Source organism: Nannochloropsis gaditana (assembly GCF_000240725.1).
Source record: "Nannochloropsis gaditana CCMP526 unplaced genomic scaffold scaffold019, whole genome shotgun sequence".
NCBI lineage: Eukaryota > Eustigmatophyceae > Eustigmatales > Monodopsidaceae > Microchloropsis > Microchloropsis gaditana.
The window spans coordinates 31,656-52,550 of NW_005803934.1; the positions used below are offsets into that span (position 1 = coordinate 31,656).

The following is a 20,895-nucleotide window of genomic DNA, read 5'->3' on the forward strand; positions in this document are numbered from 1 at the left end:
TGGGCCATCACCTCACTTGCGGAATTCTTGCATACCGCCGCACACGTCCCATGATTTTGTGTATGCCCTATGGATGGAAGAAATACGACTAAATTTATTAATTTCTATGGATGCCGGCGTATTACGGCTCTTACTCCGATACTCGTGGCTGGCCAGGAGTATTTTTTTTGGCGCGAAGCAGGCAATGAGTCTCAGGAAAACCCACGACAGGCAGAAGTCGGCAGAGATGCGACGACTCCCGGGTGTATTTTTCCAGTGTGCGCATTGAGAGGACCAGGAATGGCGCTCACTACAGTACGCCCCCACCAATGAATGCATGTTTCCAGCGGTGCACGCACGACGTCTCTAATACTCTTATTTTTATTTGGTGAACACCACCTCGCATTCTCTTTCAACAGGGTATATTCTGCGTTAAACTCGAAGGTTAAAACTTCTTGTCTACCATGCCTTTTTCTTGCTGCTGTCTGCAGTGTATCGATACTTCTACTCTGGGCATACAGGAACGCTTTGGGAATTTTGTGAGGTATGCAGGTGGCGATTCAAGTGGATGAGAGTGTTAAGCGCAGGACATGGCAGAAGGAGTACACGGAACGCGGACATAAGCACATCAGAATGTGTCCGCCTGTATGCGGAACTAAACAAAAATAAAGTTTACTTGAATGCAGTGTCAATAAAATAAGCAGGCAGATTTTTATTGAAATAAAAAAAATGCTGCAAATGGCTTCTTCGATGTCTTGACTGTTAAGAAATGCTCCTGATCTATACCTTATAGTTAAGTCGTCGTCCTCACATACTTTTACAGGATTTTACCACCTGGAATGAATTTAATCTGCTGGCCTATTGATAACGTCGTTGGCCGCGTGAGCGCCAGGGTGCAACAGCTCGTCTGCGACTGCGGAACTAAGACCAAAGATAACGTTTTCGTGGCCGTGCAGGTCATCGTCCAGTATCAGGTCATCGTCTCTCAGGCCTACGACGCCTACTACAAGTTGACGGACCCCAATCTTCAAATTCGCTCGTATGTATTCTATACAGGTCGATTCTGCATGTGGTCTCCTTGCTTCTCTCGCGATGGCTGCCAATTGCCATCCTCCTCTCAGACAGTGTGCATGCGCACTCGCGTCAGTGCGCCCTCCACCCCCTCATCCCTCGTTTTTTTTTCACCCCTCTGTCCTGTAGATATGTGGAGGACATCGTACGATCGACAGTGCCTAAGATGGAGCTCGACATGGCTTTCGAGGCAAAAGAGGAGCTCGCCCACGCGATCCGGGACTCGTTGCAGCAGACCATGGGCACGTACGGCTACACCATCATCCAGTCCCTCGTCCTCGACATCCGCGTGGACGAGAAGGTGAAGACAGCCATGAATGAGATCAACGCATCGAAGCGTTTGCGGGAGGCGGCGGCCGAGAAGGCTGAGGCCGACAAAATCGTCCAAGTCAAGGCCGCCGAGGCCTCTGCGGAGAGCAAATACCTGAACGGAATGGGCATTGCGCGTGAAAGAAAGGCGATTGTCGACGGCTTGCGGGGCAGCGTGGAGGAGTTCTCGGAGACGGTAGAGGGGGCAACTCCCAAGGATGTTATGGATCTGATCCTACTCACCCAGTACTTCGACATGCTCAAGGCAAGTGGTTCGAAGGAAGGAGAAACCCCTGCTACCGCTGAGAGGTCACTTGTCTGGACCATGGAGGGTCGCTCGACCCGGCCTGTCACAGTTTGAGGCGCCGCTTCTACCCAGCCATTCGTTCACATTCTCTTTCCGTCCTTATATCGCGTCACTCTCATCCATGACCCCACAGGACGTGGGCAACAACCCCACCCCGACAACGCTCTTCATGACTCACGGCCCGTCGGCGGTCACGGAACTAAAGGAACAGCTTCGTGCGGGCATTATGCAGAACGCGGCATAAATCGCGAAGATGGATTTAATGCAGCGATGCCTTCCGTCACGCATGCAGCATATCACATCAGAGGTAGCGCAATCAAGTGAAAGGCTCATCGCAGCCAGGTGCCCACGGACGACGTCCCTTGTGGATAGTTTGTCAATTTTCTTAATTTTCTACGTAAAGAAGTATTCAAATATTATGATACGTACACCCCTCCTCTTCACCGCCTGACAATGCGCTTTACGGCCCCTTTATCTCCTGTACAAAAGGTGGCCGCCTTCCAGCTTCCCCTCGGCGGTGCTGGGCATTTAGCCCTCCTTCAAGGGTGCTTGCGGCAATCCGTGCGCACAGTAACTTTCCAACCCCCTTTCAAACTCCGATGGAGTGCAAGAGAGGTTTTCGATTTAAAATGGCAAGTACCACGAGTACGACGAGCACAAGAACGTTTCCCACAGTGAGGGCCTGACAAATGCGGTCGCTGGAAACTTGCCGCTTGAAGCGCTGTACTGCGTACTCCGCTCGCTCGAGCCCATCCCCAATCCTACCCGTTTCTTCTGCTAGAGTGTGAATCTGTTGGCCTTGGGATTCCACTCCATCTCTAGCCTTGCCCGCTACGTCGAGTGTACGGTCCAGCGTTTCAAGCTGCCGTGCATAGCTCTCCTTCATGCCGTCCTGCATCCGGTCTATCTCTTTCTTGTACTCCCCTTCCGATGTGTCTTTATCCATATTGATCGCGTGCGAATAGTTTAATTTCAGTTCCGCTCGACGCACTTCGTCTTGGCACTCCCTGATTTGCCTCTCCACACCGCGTAACATGTCCTTTCCGGCAGTCCGCTTCACTGGATCCTTCACAATTCGAACGGCCCGGTCACAGTTTTTGCTCGCCTCTCTCACCTCATCCAGACGCCGCTGGCATGCGTCAAGGTGTTTGCGTTTCTGTAATGTAGCTGTGGAGACACTCCCATGGCTTTCCTTAAGCTCCTTTAAATGGTCCTGCAGCTCCCCCACCCGCCGCTGCAGTTCTTCTTGCCTTTTGGAAATATGTCGAACCGAAAAAAATATATGATAGAGCACAACGTAGCCAAAAGCTCGGGTGAAGTTACGTCACCAGAGCTTTTCCAAAAATTGGTCGAAAGCAGCTGGACTTGCCCTCACCCGACGTACCAGTGCTCAAGTGACATACTCACACCGTGAGCGTGCGTGAAGAGATCGGCAGACCCCCAGAATGTTGCCCAGAGACCTAGGAGGGCTGGTGTCTCCTGTCTACGTGTCTACAAGTGTTCAACTCGGTAACTACAAATGAAGTGTATATACATTCTGCCACTCCTGCGGGAGGCGACGTCAAGTGTCTATCCTCAAGCATGCGCTTACCCCTTCCTGCGTCCGCGCTCCCTCTTTCGCCCTCTCGCCCTCTGCCTCCACCTTCCCCCATGTTTAGGCCCTGCCGCGGCAAAACCTTCATGACCTTCGATATGTTGGCGACACGATCTTATCACGCAGCCTAGCGCACACATCATGAGGATAAGGCCGGCATATCAATTTCTATATTTCTCTCGTGTTCAACCCCAAGCTACTGGGTAGCTTTTCGCGAAAAAGAAAATAGTATCCGACAGCTGACAGATAATGCGCATCTACTACACATACACAACAGAGGCATGGTGCATTCGGTTACATACACTCTATCAAGCACTAACATTATCAAAAAAGAATGTACTGCGTGTCTTACAAGACTTCGATTCACTTGAGATTACACAAAGGGAAAAGTAATTTAAGGAGATGGATTCATGCTCATCCGATCAACCAGATGGAAGCGAGGGATGAAGCTTAATTGTCTTTCCGCTGAGTTACTGTCTTTTATTTGAAGTTTTCGCCCTCGTTTTGTGATTTTGGGCATTATTTCTGTTCGCCTGTTCCTTTTGCTTTTTCAAACTTTCATATCCTCGCGATTTGGTCTTGATAGATATCTCCCGCACCGTATGTCCTTTTTTCTTCCCCGTCATCGCAAGTGATGAGCTAATCGCTTTCCTTTCTAATAAAGGTTCCGCATGTGTCGTCTTTGAAACTTGGAAACCATTCGATTTTTTCGCCTCATCTACCCAGTCAGTCTTTGAATCCGAGCGAGGGGGCTGATGACGTGATGGAATCATTTTTGATGGCGCGGACGTCGCGGATGTACACGTGCTAGTCGCGTCAGAGACATGTTCGCAGTCCACGCCATCTGGTGACGAAGAAGAAGTAAGAAAAGCTGCACTGGACTCAGAGGACACGCCATCTAGTGACAAAGAAGAAGTAAGAAAAGCTGCACCGGACTCAAAGGACACGCCATCTGGTGACGAAGAAGAAGTAAGAAAAGCTGCACTGGACTCAGAGGAGTGGACATCTGCGGTACGGGAAGAGAATTTCAAAGTTGGTGGAGGACTGACCTTCACGGAGTTCATTGTTTCAGGAGGATCTGAGAGGGCTCTCGCTGCTTTTGCTGTCCTTTTGGAGGAGCAAATTGATTGAGAGCCAATGGCATGGGGAAGCAGGGGTGATGAGGGATTTGAAGACGACGAGAAAGATGGTAAAACTGATGAAAATGGGTTTGTGGATGGTTTTTTACTTGCTTGTGTGGCTAAAGCGACATATTTCTGCAGCCTTGCATTGTCTCCAACGTGGGGTCTCCCTTCTTTTATACTGTCCCGGAGCTGCCGAGCCGTTTTAAAGGCGCTAAGTCCGGATTTCTCTGGCGACGACAGACGCCTCCCGACGGGCCCGCCAGAGGAGGACGAAAAGTCAGTTGAAAGCCGGAGGACGCTGGGAAAGTCGCGCAGGAGGCGTAGAAAGGTCTGGCAGAGTTGAGAGTAAGCCTGGGTCGTACGAGAGTAATTATGCACGAATTGAGAAACAAGACACAATGTCGGGTAGATCGTGGATGTACGGCCCTGGCCTTCGAAAATGACACGGACGTAAGTGAGAGGCTCGGCAGGCAGCTCGATCCCGTGAGTGAGCCGCCAGAAGCGACGCAAGGCGACCTCATCCCGGGGCACTTCGGCATCAAAGCCGTGCTGTGTATTTATCTTCTCTAAGGGTGTGATCTCTATGTTCGGCGTAGGCAAGGAGACAAGAAAGCCCGTTTTGGTAAGATCTGGCAACACCTTGACTGCCCTCATTTCCAGAACGGCTTCGTCCGGTGGAAAAACATCTCTGCCGCTGTAGACACCATCCTCATCTCGAACATAATCTTGCTGATTTTGTGACGACATGAGACGACCGCGTTGCGACTGCTGCACATGATGCTGTGTTGCGAGGAGCTTAAGATCATCGAAAGGTGGACGGATCCGCTTGAAGACCATGGGCTCCAGCGAGATGGTGAGGCCTATCTGACAATTTGCGGTTTCACTATGCTCTCGCCAGGGATTGGTCGTGCGCGTGTTGAGCAGGACCACCACTTTGACAGCCTCCACGAAATCTCTCCTAGCGAGTTTTCCCTCTCTCATGTCAAGCTTCTCTGAACAATTGGAAGTGTAGCGTGGAAATAGATCAGTATGACTTGTATAAACGTCGTCGAATATGCGACACCAGCCTTGATCAATTAAAAAGCGCGAGAGTAGGCGCTGGCCCAGCAAGAGGAGGTAGTTCTCATTCAGGACGGTCAAGCTTCCACGAGTTATCGCCTCGAGAGTAAGGCCACATTCCGTCGCAACATTTCGAATAATACCGTTGGGTAATTTAGAGAGTCCTCCAAAACAGAGTAGCTCGAAAACAGGCCTTTCAGCATCATTGGTAGTGGGAAGTGGAAGTACAAGCAATCCACGCGATCGCTCTCTCTCCTCCAACGCAGTAGCCTTAGTGTAAGAGAGGAAAGAGCAGCAACTTCCAATTAAAAAAATTACGTAGTATTAAATTTTATAAGATTCTGTTTGCATGAAGAGTGAGGAATAGAAATGAAATAAAATGTCCGTTCGGAGGAGGATCGCTTCAGCTCACCAGGTGGAACGCTGCGGTGTCGCTTGCCACAGTTTTGTCAAGGCTGATGAATGTCACAGAAAGACTACCATCCTCGTCTAGCTCTGTAAGAGAAGGGGGAAGCTTCATCTCTACATCTACGAGAGGCATAGTGCGTCTGTCGGTGTGCGGGGGCAGTGATGGCGGAGTGAGGGCCTGGAGCGGGGGGTACGGGGGGTAGCGGGCGTTTGCCTCAGGAGAGGGAGACAAACGCCGGGGCTGGAAAACGCCTGTGCCGTCCTCGTGAACGCCCTCATGCCGTAGGGCGCTTAGAGCAACTTCGTGGTTTGCACCGACCAGGCAATTCTTCTCATGCCGCAAAGCAGTCCAGTGTATCTCGATCAACTGGAGTGCCCTGCGGCGACTCGCTCCTTCGGAACACCGGCGGCACATGTCGAAGACTGGCCAGCTTTCCTGAGTGCAATCAGAAGCGCTTTTCTCATTCCACGTACTCGTGAACCGCAGGAAGGTATGAGCACCCAACGATTCGACCACCTTGTTGAGGAAAACGAGACGGCAGAGCGGAAAACTGTGCCTGCGGTCGATGAATGCGTGATCAGTGCCCGTCTTACTTTCTCCGACATGCCAGGGCAGCGGAAGGGTGTGCACTTGCTGGAATCCGGCGAGAATACGATCGGTGAGTGCACGCTCTGCGCCGATCATACAGAAGCTTTGATGAGGGCATCGCAAACGGTGGTTATTGTAACAGGCAAGAGAAGATTTTCGAGACATTCTTCACCCCACTCCTAATGTAATGTTTTTATCCTGCGCTTCCCTGACCACCTCACAGGTCGCGCAGCAGGTAACAAGGTCATTTTGGACCATCCTAGTATTTCAGAGCGCCACGCCATAATAAGTGTGGTAGATGACTGCATGTTCATAAAGGACTGCGGCTCCACGAACCGGACCTGGCTCTGGGACGCAGCCCGCGGGACCTTCCAGCCCCGATCATTGGCGAGACTCAGGGACGGCGACTACCTCCGGCTGGGGACCCTCGAAGCCCAGCTTGCACTTCAATCCACTGCCAAGGAGGAGCAGCGGGCAGTTGAGGGGGAGGCGCGCCTCCGGGAAGGGAGGGAACGCGCAGCTGCAGAGCCCGAGGCGGTCCCCCACGCGTCGAGACCGTCCCGCGCCTCCCCGCGGTTCTCATCAGCCTCCTCTCTCTCCCTCACCCAGGCCGTGACGCCCGCCTCGGGCGGCGAGGCCACACAGGTGGTGGAGGCCACTCCCTCCAGCGCGCCGTCACGCCCGGCCTTTGTCTGTCGCCCGCGGGCAGAGGTGGGAAAGGAGGTGGACGAAGGAGAGCGCGAGAGTGCAAAGGGGTTGAGGGCGGCGGAAGACGAGGAGGCTGTGGATAGGACCATCATCGAGGAGGAGGAGGAGGAGGGAAGACAGGGTCGTGAGAAGAGCAGGCTGGAGATGGGCGGAGGGCACAGGGGGGCTGAGGAGGGAGGTGCCGGGGAAGAGAGCGCCTCCACTGCCTCCTCTTTGGACATGATGGACGCGGAGGGAGGCTTACTGGAGGTCGCAGAGTCAGCGAGAATGGCGGTCGCCGGCATTTTGGGGAGTCTAGAGCCGGGGGGCGAAGACATGAGCCGGTCCGAGGGGGATGGGGAGGAGGAGGAGGAGGAGGAGGAGGAAGTCGGGGACGACAGGGAGACGGGGGACGAGCGAGAGGAGGAGGGGGAAAGTGAGGGCGTGAAAGGGTGGCGGGTAGGTATGAAGTCCGTCTCCAGTGACCGCGATGGCGGTTTGGCGGTTGAGGGGTCTCCAGACGGGGGAGGCGGGCGGGCTGCCGCTCTTCCCCTCCCTTGGGAAAGAGAGGTGGTGGAGAGGAAAGAGAAAGTGGACAGCGGTAGAAGCCGGGGCGTTGAGGAGGGAGAAATAAGGGTCCAAGAAGGAGGGGAAGGTGAGGAAGCAAAAGGGAAGGGAGAGACTAAGGAGGAGGCAGAGAGAGGGAGAAAGGAAGGGATAGGGGGGAAAGACGACGTTGAGGAAGAGGAAAAAGGCTTTAGGACTGAGGGCATGAGCCTTGAGGACGCGGGAATGGGAGACCTTGGGGCATCGCGAGGCTGCGAAGTGGGGAGGAGGGGAGAGGAGGGGGTTGAAGGGGGAAACGCGAGGAGAGAGCTAAGTGAGGGAGGGGAAGGTGAGGGAAGGTCGGTCTTTCGCGAGAGGCCACCTGTGGCGGAGGTCAGCCCTTTCGGCACGTGCGGGCTGCATGTGGAAGAGCACGCACCGACCGGGGAAGGAAAGAGGAGGGGCCGTGACCAGGGCAGAGTCGGTGAGGAGGGGTGGGGGGAGAACGCGGAGGAGGAAGAAGACGGCGACGAAGACAGCGCGACGCCTGTCATGACAGAGCGCCTGGTGGAGGGAGCCAGTCCGGTTTCCGGAATGGCAGGGTCAGACACCGCCTCGACGTGGGTGCCAAGGGGCTGGAGGGCGGGGCCCGGCACGCCCGTCTTGGGCGGGGAAGAGGGGCCGAGGCAGGCCTTCGGGCCAGAGGGAATAAAGTCAGTGGCGGTCGCAGAGCCGGCGGGGGTGGAACGGGGGACGTTGGCGGAGAAGCGCCGAGGGTGGGCGTGCGGGGCGAATGCCTCAGGGAGAGCTCAGCGAGGTAGGGGCACTAGACCTGAGACAGAGAAGCTCGAGGATGCATTGGAGCAGCAGCCGAAGGAGATCCGGGAGGGGGCGAAGGAAGAGGCGGGGGATAGTGCGGGAAAGGGAAAGGACCCGCGAGACGATTCTCTGGCGGCCAAGCTGCCTTCGGCCCGCGTGAAGCAGGACGTGAAGGAGGGCGTCACCTTCGAGAGTGGAGGCTGTCAGGGGGGCGGGAGCGAGGTCTCCGACGTGGCGCACAGAGACCAACCCCGGGCGGGACGGGCCCCAGCTCGTACGAATGGGGCTGGTGCGAAGGAGCCAGCTGGTGTGAAAGAGCCCGCAGATCTCTCCCCAAAAGATGGGAGGAGAGTCAGGAGGGTCCGGAGAAAGCAGATGGTTTCCGCCGAGTCTTTGCCTGCCTCGCGCAGGCTGTCTTTCAAAGCCCGAAGTAGTGAGGCGGTCCCAAGGAGCCAATGCGACTCCTTTTTTGCCTCGTCTCCCACTCAAAAGCGAATGATCGACCATGCGGATCCTTCAACGGAGGAGCTGCCGCGGCGCCGGAGGTATAAGCCCTCATCGCCCCCTGCTTCTTCCGTGGCAGAGAACGACCGAAATGTAGAAGCTTGCATGACCAAAGAATTGGCTGGGCGTCAAGTCGATGTGACTTCAGGCAGGCGTTTCGGAGGGGAACAGGAGACCAACGCCATGAATGCGCCGGATATTAGAAGGGTTGCAGTATCCTGTGTCGAGCCCAATGCGGAGATGAAGCGGCAGCTGAGAGCGTTGGGACTGTCGCTCGTGGACGACCTGCGGCAAGCAGACCTCCTTATTGCGGGAGATGGGGCCACAGGAGTGGCAGCGCGGCGTACTGCCAAGGTGATGAGTGCCCTGTCGCTGGGCCTTCCTCTGGTTGACTACTCCTGGTTGCGAAATTCAGCCAAACTAAGCGTTGCACAGGACCCTCGCGGCCACCCTCCGAGCTATAAGGGCCCAAAAACGTGCGCTGACGAGATGACTGATGATAGGACCACGGTGCAGCCTTCCGCCTCCGTGAAGGCCCCATTCTTGGAAGGCTGGGCTGTCCTGGCTGCCTTTAAAAGCTTCGGGCTGAATGGCGTGCCTTCAAAGGGGGACCTGCGCCTCATCGTAGAGTGCGCCGGCGGCATTTTTTTCGACAAACCTAAGGACTTGGAGTCAGGACGAAGAAAGAAGACCAGAAGAAGCAGTCTCTTGATTCTTTCGAATGAATGCAGCATGGCGCATAAAACGCTTGGAATCGAGGTCAGGCGGCTGGCAGTAGAGCAGAAGGCGGCGGGTATGGGGGTGTACTACCTAGAAGCCCTTTTGGCAGGCGCCATGAAGCAAAGACTTGATTTGTTTGACCATGTGCTCTGGCAGTGGGACGAAAACGACGAGGAAGAGCAAACAGACGGAGACGAGAAAATTTCTTGCCGTTTACGTGGAAAGGAAAACAAAGCTGTGTCGGCGAGAGCATCGTCAAAGAAAAATGATCACAATTCGCTTAACGTTCCACGAGGGAAATTTGATGTCAAAAAAGGAGGGAAAAAGACAGACTCGACTATGGAATATCGTGGACGGTCACGAAGTTTCAAAAAAGGGACAAGGTAGCAGGCAGGTGTGCGGGATAGATTTCGACCGACTCGCGCAGTTTAAGTATCCCCGCACGTCTCGCTACTGACACCACAACAAAATGATCGGCTGCGCAGACTTGTGGAAGAACAGCTTGTTGAATGGAATTGTCGGCCCCGAAAAAATGCTGTCGAAGGGGGAAACCGAACACTTTGGAAGAAACGCGCGATGAACTACACATATATCCGCATCTGCCGCAAGCGGTGTCATGACAGGCTACCCATGCAATCAAATAATAGCTAGTAGAAAGCGAAAAATTGTTGTTATGTTGTGAGAGTCTTTAATGCAGGGAGCCAGAAACACTGAAAGAAATCCCTAGTATGAAAATCTAAAAATAGAAAAGGACTTCCTCTTCTTAAGGTTACAATTAGGTCAATGTTTAGTTGGTCCTACATGCCCTTTTCATAAAGGACTTAATTGACATCTGGATTTTTTTGGGCGACACATGTATCTGTCGATGTCAGTCAAAGTGTTACTCGTTTCTCTAGACATGAACGATTGTCACAGGTAAGCTGGAATTTACGTGCTACTCATCAATTTGACAGGAGTAATAGTGACACTTTGCCCGAATATTGGACCTATATGATGTTCAGGGTTTATATAGCTATTTTTTGTAACATTTTGAGATTTGAGGGTAAAGTCACCACCTCGTCGCCACGTGAAAGTTTCGACAAGCCTGGGAGGATACCCGGAAGACCTGTCTGGACGGCATCGCTCGGTAATCGCGGAACTTCCGGAGGCAGCTAGGGGTACCCTCACTGATCTCACTGTCACGACATAAAGGACGAAAGAAATCGTAACTTGTCATCATTCTTGATCTAATTGACATAAGGTTCCGCACGCTTTGCTCACCTTTTGTTTTCTCTTCAAAATTTCTTTGGCTTTTTTTTCCGAATCTCGCAGGCGCGCACGGCACGGCTGGTTTGCTCGTAGTCGTAGTTAACTATGCCTGTATTGGACGCAGAGCCCATCGAGCGAGCTTGCGGCGTGTTGCGGGCAAGCAAACGGGAGGAAAGGCTCATTGGCACGAACGGCCAATGCAGTGGCAACCCGCAGTACATTGGGCGGATGATCTTGCTTTGCGGTCGCAAGGATGGAATATTTCCTTTTCAATGTTTGGTAGGACCGGACTGGCCATGCATGCTCATCACATACACGATGGTATGCGTTCCAAGCATTTTTTTCTTGATTCTGGTAGCCCCCCGCGTGAGCTCTGTCATCGTATGGGTGGGGCTCGCCTCCTTCATGCTCACGCTATTCTTCTTCAGCCTCACGGCATGTTCAGATCCCGGCATTGTCTTCTGGCAACTCCCAAATGGAGGGGAGGAAAGAAGTATCGATCCTGAAAGTGGGACAGTGGTGCTTCATAACAATGATTGTGGTAACGGTAGTATAAGTGCGACATTACCAGTGGTCGATCAGTCCACGTCGCTGGCAGCTTCCTCCCAGGGCTTCTCGAGTGCGCGCAACCCCGTTCCGCAGATTCCCTGCTCCCGTTGCGAGCTCTCTAGGCCTATGGGCGCCTCACACTGCTATGAGTGCGAAGTGTGCGTAAAAGATTTGGACCATCATTGCCCTTGGACAGGCAAATGTATCGGTCGGAAAAACTTGCAATTTTTCTACCTCTTTTTAACCTTCCTGACAGTGCATATCATATTCCTCGGGTCGGTGACTGCTATGACAGCCATTAATAATACATTTCACAAGGGCGAAAGATTATGACGAGAATCACTTTAGAAAGATATGAATAAAAAACTAGGTACGTTAAGCACGAAGAAAGGGCTACGAATACGTTTTCTTTTCACAATTATAAGGTCCTTGCATCCGTCGAGAATTCACGTAGCTTCTTTACAGATGCAATACGTGAGGACACACCCACAATTCTGCTGCGTCACAGCGCCATGATGTCTTCACTCGATAAATTGGAAAAATGCGCTTTATCTTCAGCTTGATCGTAGGCGCAAGGCTGTCGCGATTGAACAGCATGGGATACCCTGCCACGTGGGAGTATTGGCGTTTTTGCCATACATAAGCTTCATACATCTGATGCTTTGCTTCTTGAGCCCTCAATCATACCTTCTGGAATAGAAATTTTGTTCCGCCGTCCGATAAGAGTCCGAGTCCTCTCTTCTCCTGGCCAACCTTGGCTGACTCAAGGGAGCCGACGGGGGAGCTGCTTGCGAAAGGGCGCTTTGCACAGCATGTGGGAGAATTACGACATTGGAATCTCCCACATTCCTACTTTCTCCCTTTCTTCTCATGTTGCCGGTCTCCCTCGTCCTCACCTGAGATCCAGTCAAGTTGCTGCCATAGACCTGCATCTGGATGAATGCTGAAATGCGCCAGCACCTTTCTTGCAGTGACCAGGCCTGGGCATAGCCCACGTCCGCAGCTCTGCCAGTGAAGGAATTGTCAGGCGCCGCATCACTCGCATGTGTCGCAATCCTTCGTAGGTCGCTCAGCGCACATTTCAGTCCACACGGGGAGCTTGCCGGTTCTGGTCATCAACAGACACAGAAACGTCTGTGTCGCACACCAAGACAATTTTCGGTGAATGGCGAAAGCGCAAACATTCGCTCTCTCGCTCCGCAACAGAGGAGAGGCTGCTGCTTAGAATGTGAGCCACTTTCAAAGTCAGAGAGGCCCGTGGAATCCGACAAAGCTTCTCGACTCGGTTCGTAGACGACAGCAAGGACCCCACTGAAACTATCGAGAAAAATGCAGCTTTGTTGCAACGACTATGCATGAGGCTCCAATAGCGGACTCGCAGACTTGGCTTTGTCAGCCTCCAAAATAAGGTGCCAAACTGGTGCTCATGCACACCACAGGCAAGATCTGCTAAGTGCTTGCATATCGCTCAAAGTTCTGCACTTGCCGTTGCTGCGAAAAGAAGGGGCGAGGTTGCTTGCTTGAGCTCTTCTGGCCTCCTGACCTGCTGAACGCGCGGTGCGCGGGGATAGGCGCCTACCACGACGCGCAGTCCCTCTTGACCGGGATCGGACGGCACCCTTTTCGACGAGTGGGTGGCTGTGAAGTGGCGCAGTCCGCAGCGTCGCTCTAATGTGGATGAGTCCTCGTCGTTAAGGGTCCCTTGAATAGTCTGATGCCCGCTTTGCTTCATCACCATTTCTGATTCGGTCGGGAACCAAAGCGGGAATATGTCGCCGAGGCTGTGGCTGCACAAAGGGGTAGAGATGCGACGCTTGGGTGCTCATCCTGTAAATATGACGGGCCAGTGGATACGAGATCAAAATCTTGTGTGTCTATGACCTCTGCGATAGGCCTCAAATCATTGGCAGCCTTGAGATGAACAGAGGAAATTGTTAAAACAAGATCAGACGGTCTCAAGGCCTCATCATGCAGTGCTTACCTCAAGAGCACTAGAATGTATTAGCCACATCGCAGGCAGAATATGCAGAAGAAATCTCACAAGTGAACGTTTTGCAGGGTGTTGAAAAAGGTAACGAGATGAGCTTTATAATTTTTTTCGAACGTCGGCCGGACGTAGTGTAGCACAAACATGCGAAGAAACACGTACCCCAAGAGCGAGAACAAAGAACATGGTGTGCTACGTGAGAGGGGAAAGGGGCAACGCCCACAATTTACGAAAGATAAAAGGGCTTGAAATTTTGCGAATTCCATCGCGCGGCGCTGTGTCCGCCAAGTGTGGCAGCAGAAGGCGCAAGCAGCAAGGGAAGGGGGGCGGGCCTGCTCGTGATGACGGTTGAAGCGGGGGAGGGCGGGAAATGGGCCGAGAGGGCTTCCCGCCAAAATCTAAGGAAGGCCCTCCCTCGGAGAGGAGGGCGGGGTGAGGTGTGTTCTCGTGTAGGTCTTCATACCGCCGACTTTTGTGTGGTTTTAAATCACTCAGCGCAATCGTAAACTCCTGCTGATTGAAAAGAATTCTTTGTACATACGTGAAAATTAGAAGTCAATTGGTGTTTGAGCATACGCATCACAGACCTCTTCGTATGCCATTCGTGAGGCATGTTTGTAGCAGTACGGCTTGTAGAGCGCAAGGCACTTTTAATCTGCTCATCCGCATGCTTTTTGCTCGAAGCGAATTCTGTTTAAAGTGCCACAGAACGCTCAACTGTATAAAACATCGGGTATTTGACGCTGATAAGTTGGGCAACAGGGTATGTACTCGGGGTCTGCACGTCACAAATACCTCAGGAGTCTTGGCGGGAAGAGTTATCTCGACGTGTCTCCCTCATGTGCTCGGAGGCGCGCCGGTAGACTTCATGAACGATACGAGCCGCCCTTCCACTGAATTCTTCCTGTGAATAAGCTGAAATAGGAGGGATGTGCGGAAACGTGACTGATTTCCCGCTATTTTGTCAATGTAAGCCGCTACCCTCCCTTAACTTAATTTCCCTCCCTTTTCCATGCGCACGCACCTTGACGTAACAGGAAATACTACCACAAAATACTCCTACAAGAATATGGTGAGTAGTTGGAGCGCTATAGGTTTGGAGGAGTGGGATAGGGATTTTTAAAATCAACCGTGCTTGGCCGACTGCGCTCATGATATATAACCTCGACACCAGTCTGGCGCAGGTAAAGGTGCAGGCAAAGGCGGCAAGGCTGGGAAAGGAGGGAAAGGAGCGAGTGGCAAACGTGCCCCTCAATCCCGATCATCGCGTGCGGGCCTGCAGGTATGTCGGAAGGAAGACGGAAAGTCGTGTGTACGCAATCTGCATGTCAGCCGTCTCCATCCCGAGTGGCAATCGCATTATGGGCTGCTTGAGTCTTCGAGCGCTACAGGACGTATCCTCTAAGAGTCCTCATATCTTCCACCTTTCTTCAGTTCCCTGTAGGACGTATTCACCGCTTCCTCAAAACGCGCGTGACGACCAGCCAGCGCGTGGGTGCCACCGCCGCCGTCTACACGGCCGCCATCCTCGAGTACCTGACCGCCGAGGTGCTGGAGCTTGCAGGGAACGCCTGCAAGGACTTGAAGGTGAAGCGTATCACGCCCCGGCACTTGCAGCTTGCCATTCGAGGTGACGAGGAGTTGGACGCTCTGATCAAGGCGACCATCGCGGGCGGCGGAGTCATCCCGCACATCCACAAGTCTCTCATCACCAAGGCCAAGGGTGCCAAGGCTAAGTAAAGGGATGGATAAGCAGGAGCAGCTGAGGTGTCATTGGGTGGTGTTCCTACATGCTTTGGCCTAGAAGGAATATTTCGACTTGTGTCGCCGAGCTTTATGTTTCCGCCTATACATATAATGTTACCGTGTTCCGGCAACTACAGCATAAGGGAAGAATTTACGCACGGATTTTTAGACCTCGCGAAAAGCATGAGTTCTCTCAGTTTGGCTGACTTAAAGTGGGAACATCAGCGTGTGGGTGTTTACCGGAGTGACGAGATGAGAGACAACGGGTTGACGGACTTCTTGATCTTTTTGGAGTGTCCAGGAGACACGGAGGAAACTTAATCTCGAAAAAAAAAATAAAAATCAGCATGTGACAGTAAGGACAAGGAGGGGACACAACGAAGAAGTTTGGAGAGGAAAAGACTGCCATCACCCCGTAAACTCGAGGGCTTGGGAAGGAGAAAAGAATGGACGAGAGCGTCTTCGCATGTCCCTTATCTACCTATCATTTGTCTCCAAGCCGCGTCCCAATTATTGGCGCGTCCATGGCGACTGAGGAGGTAGTAAACAGGAAAGATCGATACGCCGCCCCACCAACCAGTGTTCAAGATAAAAGTTTGCGAAACGAAGCCCAACCCCATACCAGCGTGCCCCTTTGTTTTTATTTCTCTAGCAATAAAAAAGATTTTTCTCTCTTCATCGTTGAACAGCACTTTTTGCACACACACGATTCTTCGATTGCCACTCTTCACTAGATGGAACGGGCATAGACCCCTTCGAGGCATTTTAAGAGCAGACTTAAGCATTGGCGAGTTTGTCAACCTCATCGTTGAAGTCCTCATCCGCCCGACCATACACGTCGATGCTTTTGTCCTGCTTGACGTTGTCGGCGAAGGAGGGCTCAAAGACCTGGTTTAAAACCCGCTTCTTCTCTGTATTAAAGTTAAAATCATCAGCCACTTCGCCCAGGGGGATAATTTGCGCTTCAACACGCCTCTTGAAGGTGCGTGCGGCCGCCATCGAGCGGATTAACATATCTTCACATTCCGACACCGTCTCGCCCTTCGCCAAAGGCCGCAATGCCTCAATATTGACGTCGGAGGGGTTTCGCAGGTCCTCGCCATTGAAGAGCTCTCCGCAGGTCAATCCCATCACACGTTTGTAGGATGTGGGCACGCCAAGCGCCAGGCACTCCAATGTCCCGGCAGTCAGGGGCTCCATCACAAGAACCTCTTATATTGGAAAGCGAGGGAGGACAGGGAGGGGAGGTGAAAAGTGAAAAGGGAGAACAGTCACACGACTTCCACTGATGACAGTCAAACGAAAAAGTCTTCATAATAGAGATTTACAAGGAACTCTCTGTCATATGAAACATGGAGCAGGCAAAATTTGTCGGGCTTTGAATCCTTCAACCCTCATTTTATTGCCATTGCATCACGTACCATCCAGCTTTCCACCATCATTAATTTTGTAGCACATCGCCAACCCTATTGCAACATAGTCTTCTGGATTAAGCGCCTGGGCAAGACATATTATAGGATGAAGAAATGTTTGAAGAGATATGATTCCTAAGACGAAAACGAAACTTAAGCACGCTAATTATTTGTCGGGCTTACCACAAGTTCTTTCACATGAGTGCTGCCTTCTCCAACCTGAAGAACAGACCTCGTTGGTCTTGAATTTTTTATGCATGTGCAGATGATAAATTGTAATTATTCCATGCATTTGATACGGATATCTATTCGTCTGCGCTTCTCCACGATCGCTTCAACATCCCACATTCTCACGTTGTTCCTACTGTACTTACTTCGGAGCATTGGGCATCAAAAATGCTGAGCATGACGACAGCAGCACAAGCGAGAGGATGAGATTCCTTGTCACAAGAGAAGGCATAGTTCGTTTTTGTAAGGGCTAGTTTTCTGTCGGATCAAACAGTGCAGAGAAGGGAGAGGTGAGGAAGCTTTTAGCAGAGGATTCCTTGGCTGAGGATATTGCCCCTCCGGCTCAAAAGGGGTAGTATGGCCAAGAGAAGCCACGTGCCGAACAGGTTCACCGTGCCTTGAAAATAAAGAAGCACGTTTGGTACGTTAGGGATGGCAACAGGTTGGGAGTCACACATCACACGACAAGGTTATAAAATTGAACTTGCCTCCGAGGTGCATTGCTGCCCGTTGAACTCGCTGGGGGCCGCTCCTGGACTTCAACGAGGACTCGTTAAGCCTGAAACTAGGAACGCGTAGACATTGGAAAGGCATAAAATATAATGTTCTTCAAGCCTCTCGCTTTAGAAATGTAAATCTAGGATTGATTGAGTATAGATTCGGAATATATATCAGATTTAAACGTTTTTATTAGCCCCCTACTATTAGCGCCTGCGCGCGTTCTCGCTCCTCTTGAATCCTCCTTTGATCCATGTGAAAGAAAATTAGTTTCTACTTGCGACGCTTGTCAATACTGCATCTGTATAAAAATATGATCATATAATCCACTGGCATCATGCTAACATTTTGTGAACTTAATTTGCGCATGCACAGCCGATAAATGTCACGATCTTTCCTGTGCAAGACAGCAAGGAAAACAATAGTGATCGTGGGTCATGCTTTACTGAGAATACCTCCGCCGTGGAAGTCTACTCTTGCAATTCTAGTAAGTTATGCTTGTAAGTGACTAGCCCTGCGCATAATCCGAATATATACGTTGTAATTGGAAACTACTCAGTTTGAGCATGTTGTAGACTGTTCTAATTCCATTGTAACTTTGAGGGGGAAGTAGTATCATTCTCCTTTACGATTGATTAAATCGATACGAATCTAACAAGGATTGGTGTTTAATCTGTTACCATGCATAGGCCCTGTGCATCGTCAATTTACAGAGCACGGTAGCCTTTGTACCACCCCTGGTGGGGGCAGTTTTCACTCAAAGTGAAGACCTTCTGCCGGCAGCACCGCTGAAAGACAGCAACAAGATCGCGAGCGCTTTTTTTGGAAGTCTAGGTTCCTTCACTAGAATACATTCCAAGTATTTCCCTTGTGGAACCAAGCCAAATATCAGAATTGCAGCGCGCAGTAGTGTGCCCTCCAACGAAATGATGGAGGGAAACTTACAAGAAAGACGTTATCAAATTATTGCGGCACCTGTATGCGAGCCTATGGCTCGTCGCCTTCAAATACAGTATCCGGAGCGCTTTCGTTTTCATCCTACCTATTGGGGGAAGTTTCCGGATGGCACTGACAACATAGAAGTCGGTGGCTTCCAACCACACAATGTCATGGCAGGGGAACACGTGTTATTTCTGGCATCGTTCCACAACAACGACGTTACTCTCTCCCAATTTCAAGTTATGGTTATGCTTCTACAAAGCTTTATCGAGAGTCTCACAATTGTGCTTCCATTTTATCCTGTCGGTACGATGGAACGAGTGAGTAAAGAAGGCCAGGTTGCCACGGCTAATACGTATGCGCAGATGTTCTCAAATCTGCCATCATGTGGTCGTCCAACTCGACTTCTCATCTACGACTTACACACGCTCCAAAACCGCTTCTACCTTCACGGTAATTCTATCGCTAGTCTACAAACCACCATTCCTATCCTATTCGATGAAATTCGACAGGAAAAAATTGATTGTGTTGCCTTTCCAGATGACGGAGCTGCAAAACGTTTTGCTCACATGTTTGCTCCATTAACCCTTGAACTGGTTACATGTGGAAAGACTCGAGACGGTGATAAGCGCGCCATCACGGTTCAAGATGGGAACCCGAAAAATAAAAGGGTGTTAATTGTGGATGACCTCGTACAAACGGGGGGGACTCTTTACGAGTGTGGTGTAGCATTGAAAGCCCTAGGTGCTGCTTCTGTGTCAGCTTTCGTGGCCCACTCTGTTTTCCCAAATGAGTCCTGGAAGCGCTTTTCGCGTGGTGGGGACCGCAGCGTATTTGAAAAATTTTGGACTACCAACTCGATACCAACTGTAACAAACAACCTTCCAAAGGAGGATGTGTTTGTTGTTTTAGATCTGTTGGAGAAAATTGTTTATGACCTAGATTTTCGGTAAAAAAATTAAAAAGGTGTTAATAGACCTTTACTAGTCGTTCATTTCATGGAAAATCTTCCGAAGTCTGAGAAGGAAACGTACTCGGGCAAAACAAAATGAAAGAGAATGAAAGTGTAACTATGCACTAATGCAAGAAAGGAATTGTCATATAGGGTCTTCATAGCGGGCATAAATTGACGGTCCCTTGAAAATGTTTCAGATAGGGTTATCTTCATATGCATGGTATGAAGTCGAGGATTGCGTTATAATTTCCTGACAGACATGTGATGCTTTTGTAAGAACGTACGCAACCCGCATTTTGAAGAGCACGCGACTCCATCTACACATCGACTTGGCCGATAACAGTCGAAATTCGATTGCTCATATGTGATTAAGATATTTGACCATCCAGGTTGGCTGAAAGCAATGGATTAGAGCGGAAATATGTACTTTTCCTATCATAATTTAACTGATTTTTGTTATATGATGATACTCAAGGGTATCAGAGGCCTTTCTATTATTCCGAGTTGCATAATCATAGATAAAAGCTTCGCTAGACTAGCTACCACACGATGTTGCATCGTGCGGAGCAGAGACACTTTAGAGGTACAATCCATCAATTCTTGCCGCTTTTCATTGGCGTGGAATACTCCAAATTACACGCAGAGCTCAAAAGACGTCATCGATATTTTAATTTTACGCTCCACTTTTCTCGACTGCGTACAACCATCAAGATTCAGTTACTGATTTTATCACATTTTTCTTTTCTTCCTTTGATAAGTTGTCATTTCTCCCCTTCTTCGCGAAAAGCAGAGTGAACCGTCTCTTGTTAATGAACGGTCTTTGCCTCATTCATTCTCGAGGGTTAAAATGTGAGTCCATAGAAAATTTAATGAATGAGAGCTTAAATCATGGTAACACTCTGTCAAAATAAAACAACATATAGCTCTGCGTGGACTGACTATAAAATTTCGTAATCTATTCTTTAGCACGACGTGATGATGCAAATTTTTGGTCCCACCCCCGAAACCCTCCAAATTTTTTTTGAATTCCGAACTTAAAAGTGTTCCAAAGCGAGTTTCAGATCTTCTCTTTCCGTAATCTGATAATAACTTTTGCAAATGATATAAGATCATACGAAATCCATTTTCACGGTGTACTTATGCAGCTCTAGAATCATGGGTTGTTACTCGCCTATATTGATCATAGTGCTGGGTGACTGAGGAATTCGCATCCATTCCGAAAGGATCGTGGTTAACATCGCTCCCAAAAGCCGTAGTATTAAGCATATTATTACCATTTGAGAATCGACGTCGATTTCTCGAGATCAGTAAGGCTGCCACTAGTACTACACCACCAATTCCTGATACGATCCAAAAGTTGTTTCTACCTGCACCATGCGTTTTATCTAACTTCGTTTCGCCCGAAGCTGCTAGCGTCGATGTCGATGCCGAATCCTGTTGTGTATAAGATTGATCCACGAGGCGACCAGCAATTGTACTACTTTTGTCCGTTGCCATTGAAGCTTGCCCGTCCTTGAACTCACTTACGCCCTTTTTGTCCTCTTTTCTATCATTAATAATCCCTTCTGCTTCCACGGTATTGTCTAGTCCATTTTTATGTTCCCCCTCTTTATCCTC

At 50.7% G+C, this 20,895-nt stretch overlaps 3 protein-coding genes across 3 annotated transcripts; all 3 read left to right on the plus strand.

Moving 5' to 3' along the window:
• The first annotated feature begins 11,024 nt into the window (after nucleotides 1–11,024).
• On the plus strand, nucleotides 11,025–11,899 carry NGA_2055700 (dhhc zinc finger domain containing protein). Its single transcript, XM_005856210.1, has one exon. The coding sequence runs from the start codon at nucleotides 11,070–11,072 to the stop codon at nucleotides 11,844–11,846; it is 777 nt and encodes a 258-aa protein (XP_005856272.1). The 5' UTR covers nucleotides 11,025–11,069; the 3' UTR covers nucleotides 11,847–11,899.
• A 6,543-nt stretch (nucleotides 11,900–18,442) lies between these two features.
• Nucleotides 18,443–18,791, plus strand: NGA_2040700 (uncharacterized protein; the record flags this gene model as incomplete). Its single annotated transcript, XM_005856207.1, has 1 exon — nucleotides 18,443–18,791. A coding segment is annotated over one exon (349 nt), but the record flags the coding sequence as incomplete, so codon positions are not given.
• Nucleotides 18,780–19,490, plus strand: NGA_2020900 (uncharacterized protein; the record flags this gene model as incomplete). The annotated part of the gene is made up of 1 exon (XM_005856206.1): nucleotides 18,780–19,490. A coding segment is annotated over one exon (497 nt), but the record flags the coding sequence as incomplete, so codon positions are not given.
• Nucleotides 19,491–20,895: the final 1,405 nt, after the last annotated feature.

Coding starts and splice junctions, on each gene's coding strand:
- NGA_2055700 (XM_005856210.1), top strand. CDS start 11,070: ATGCCTGTATTGGACGCAGAGCCCATCGAGCGAGCTTGCGGCGTGTTG.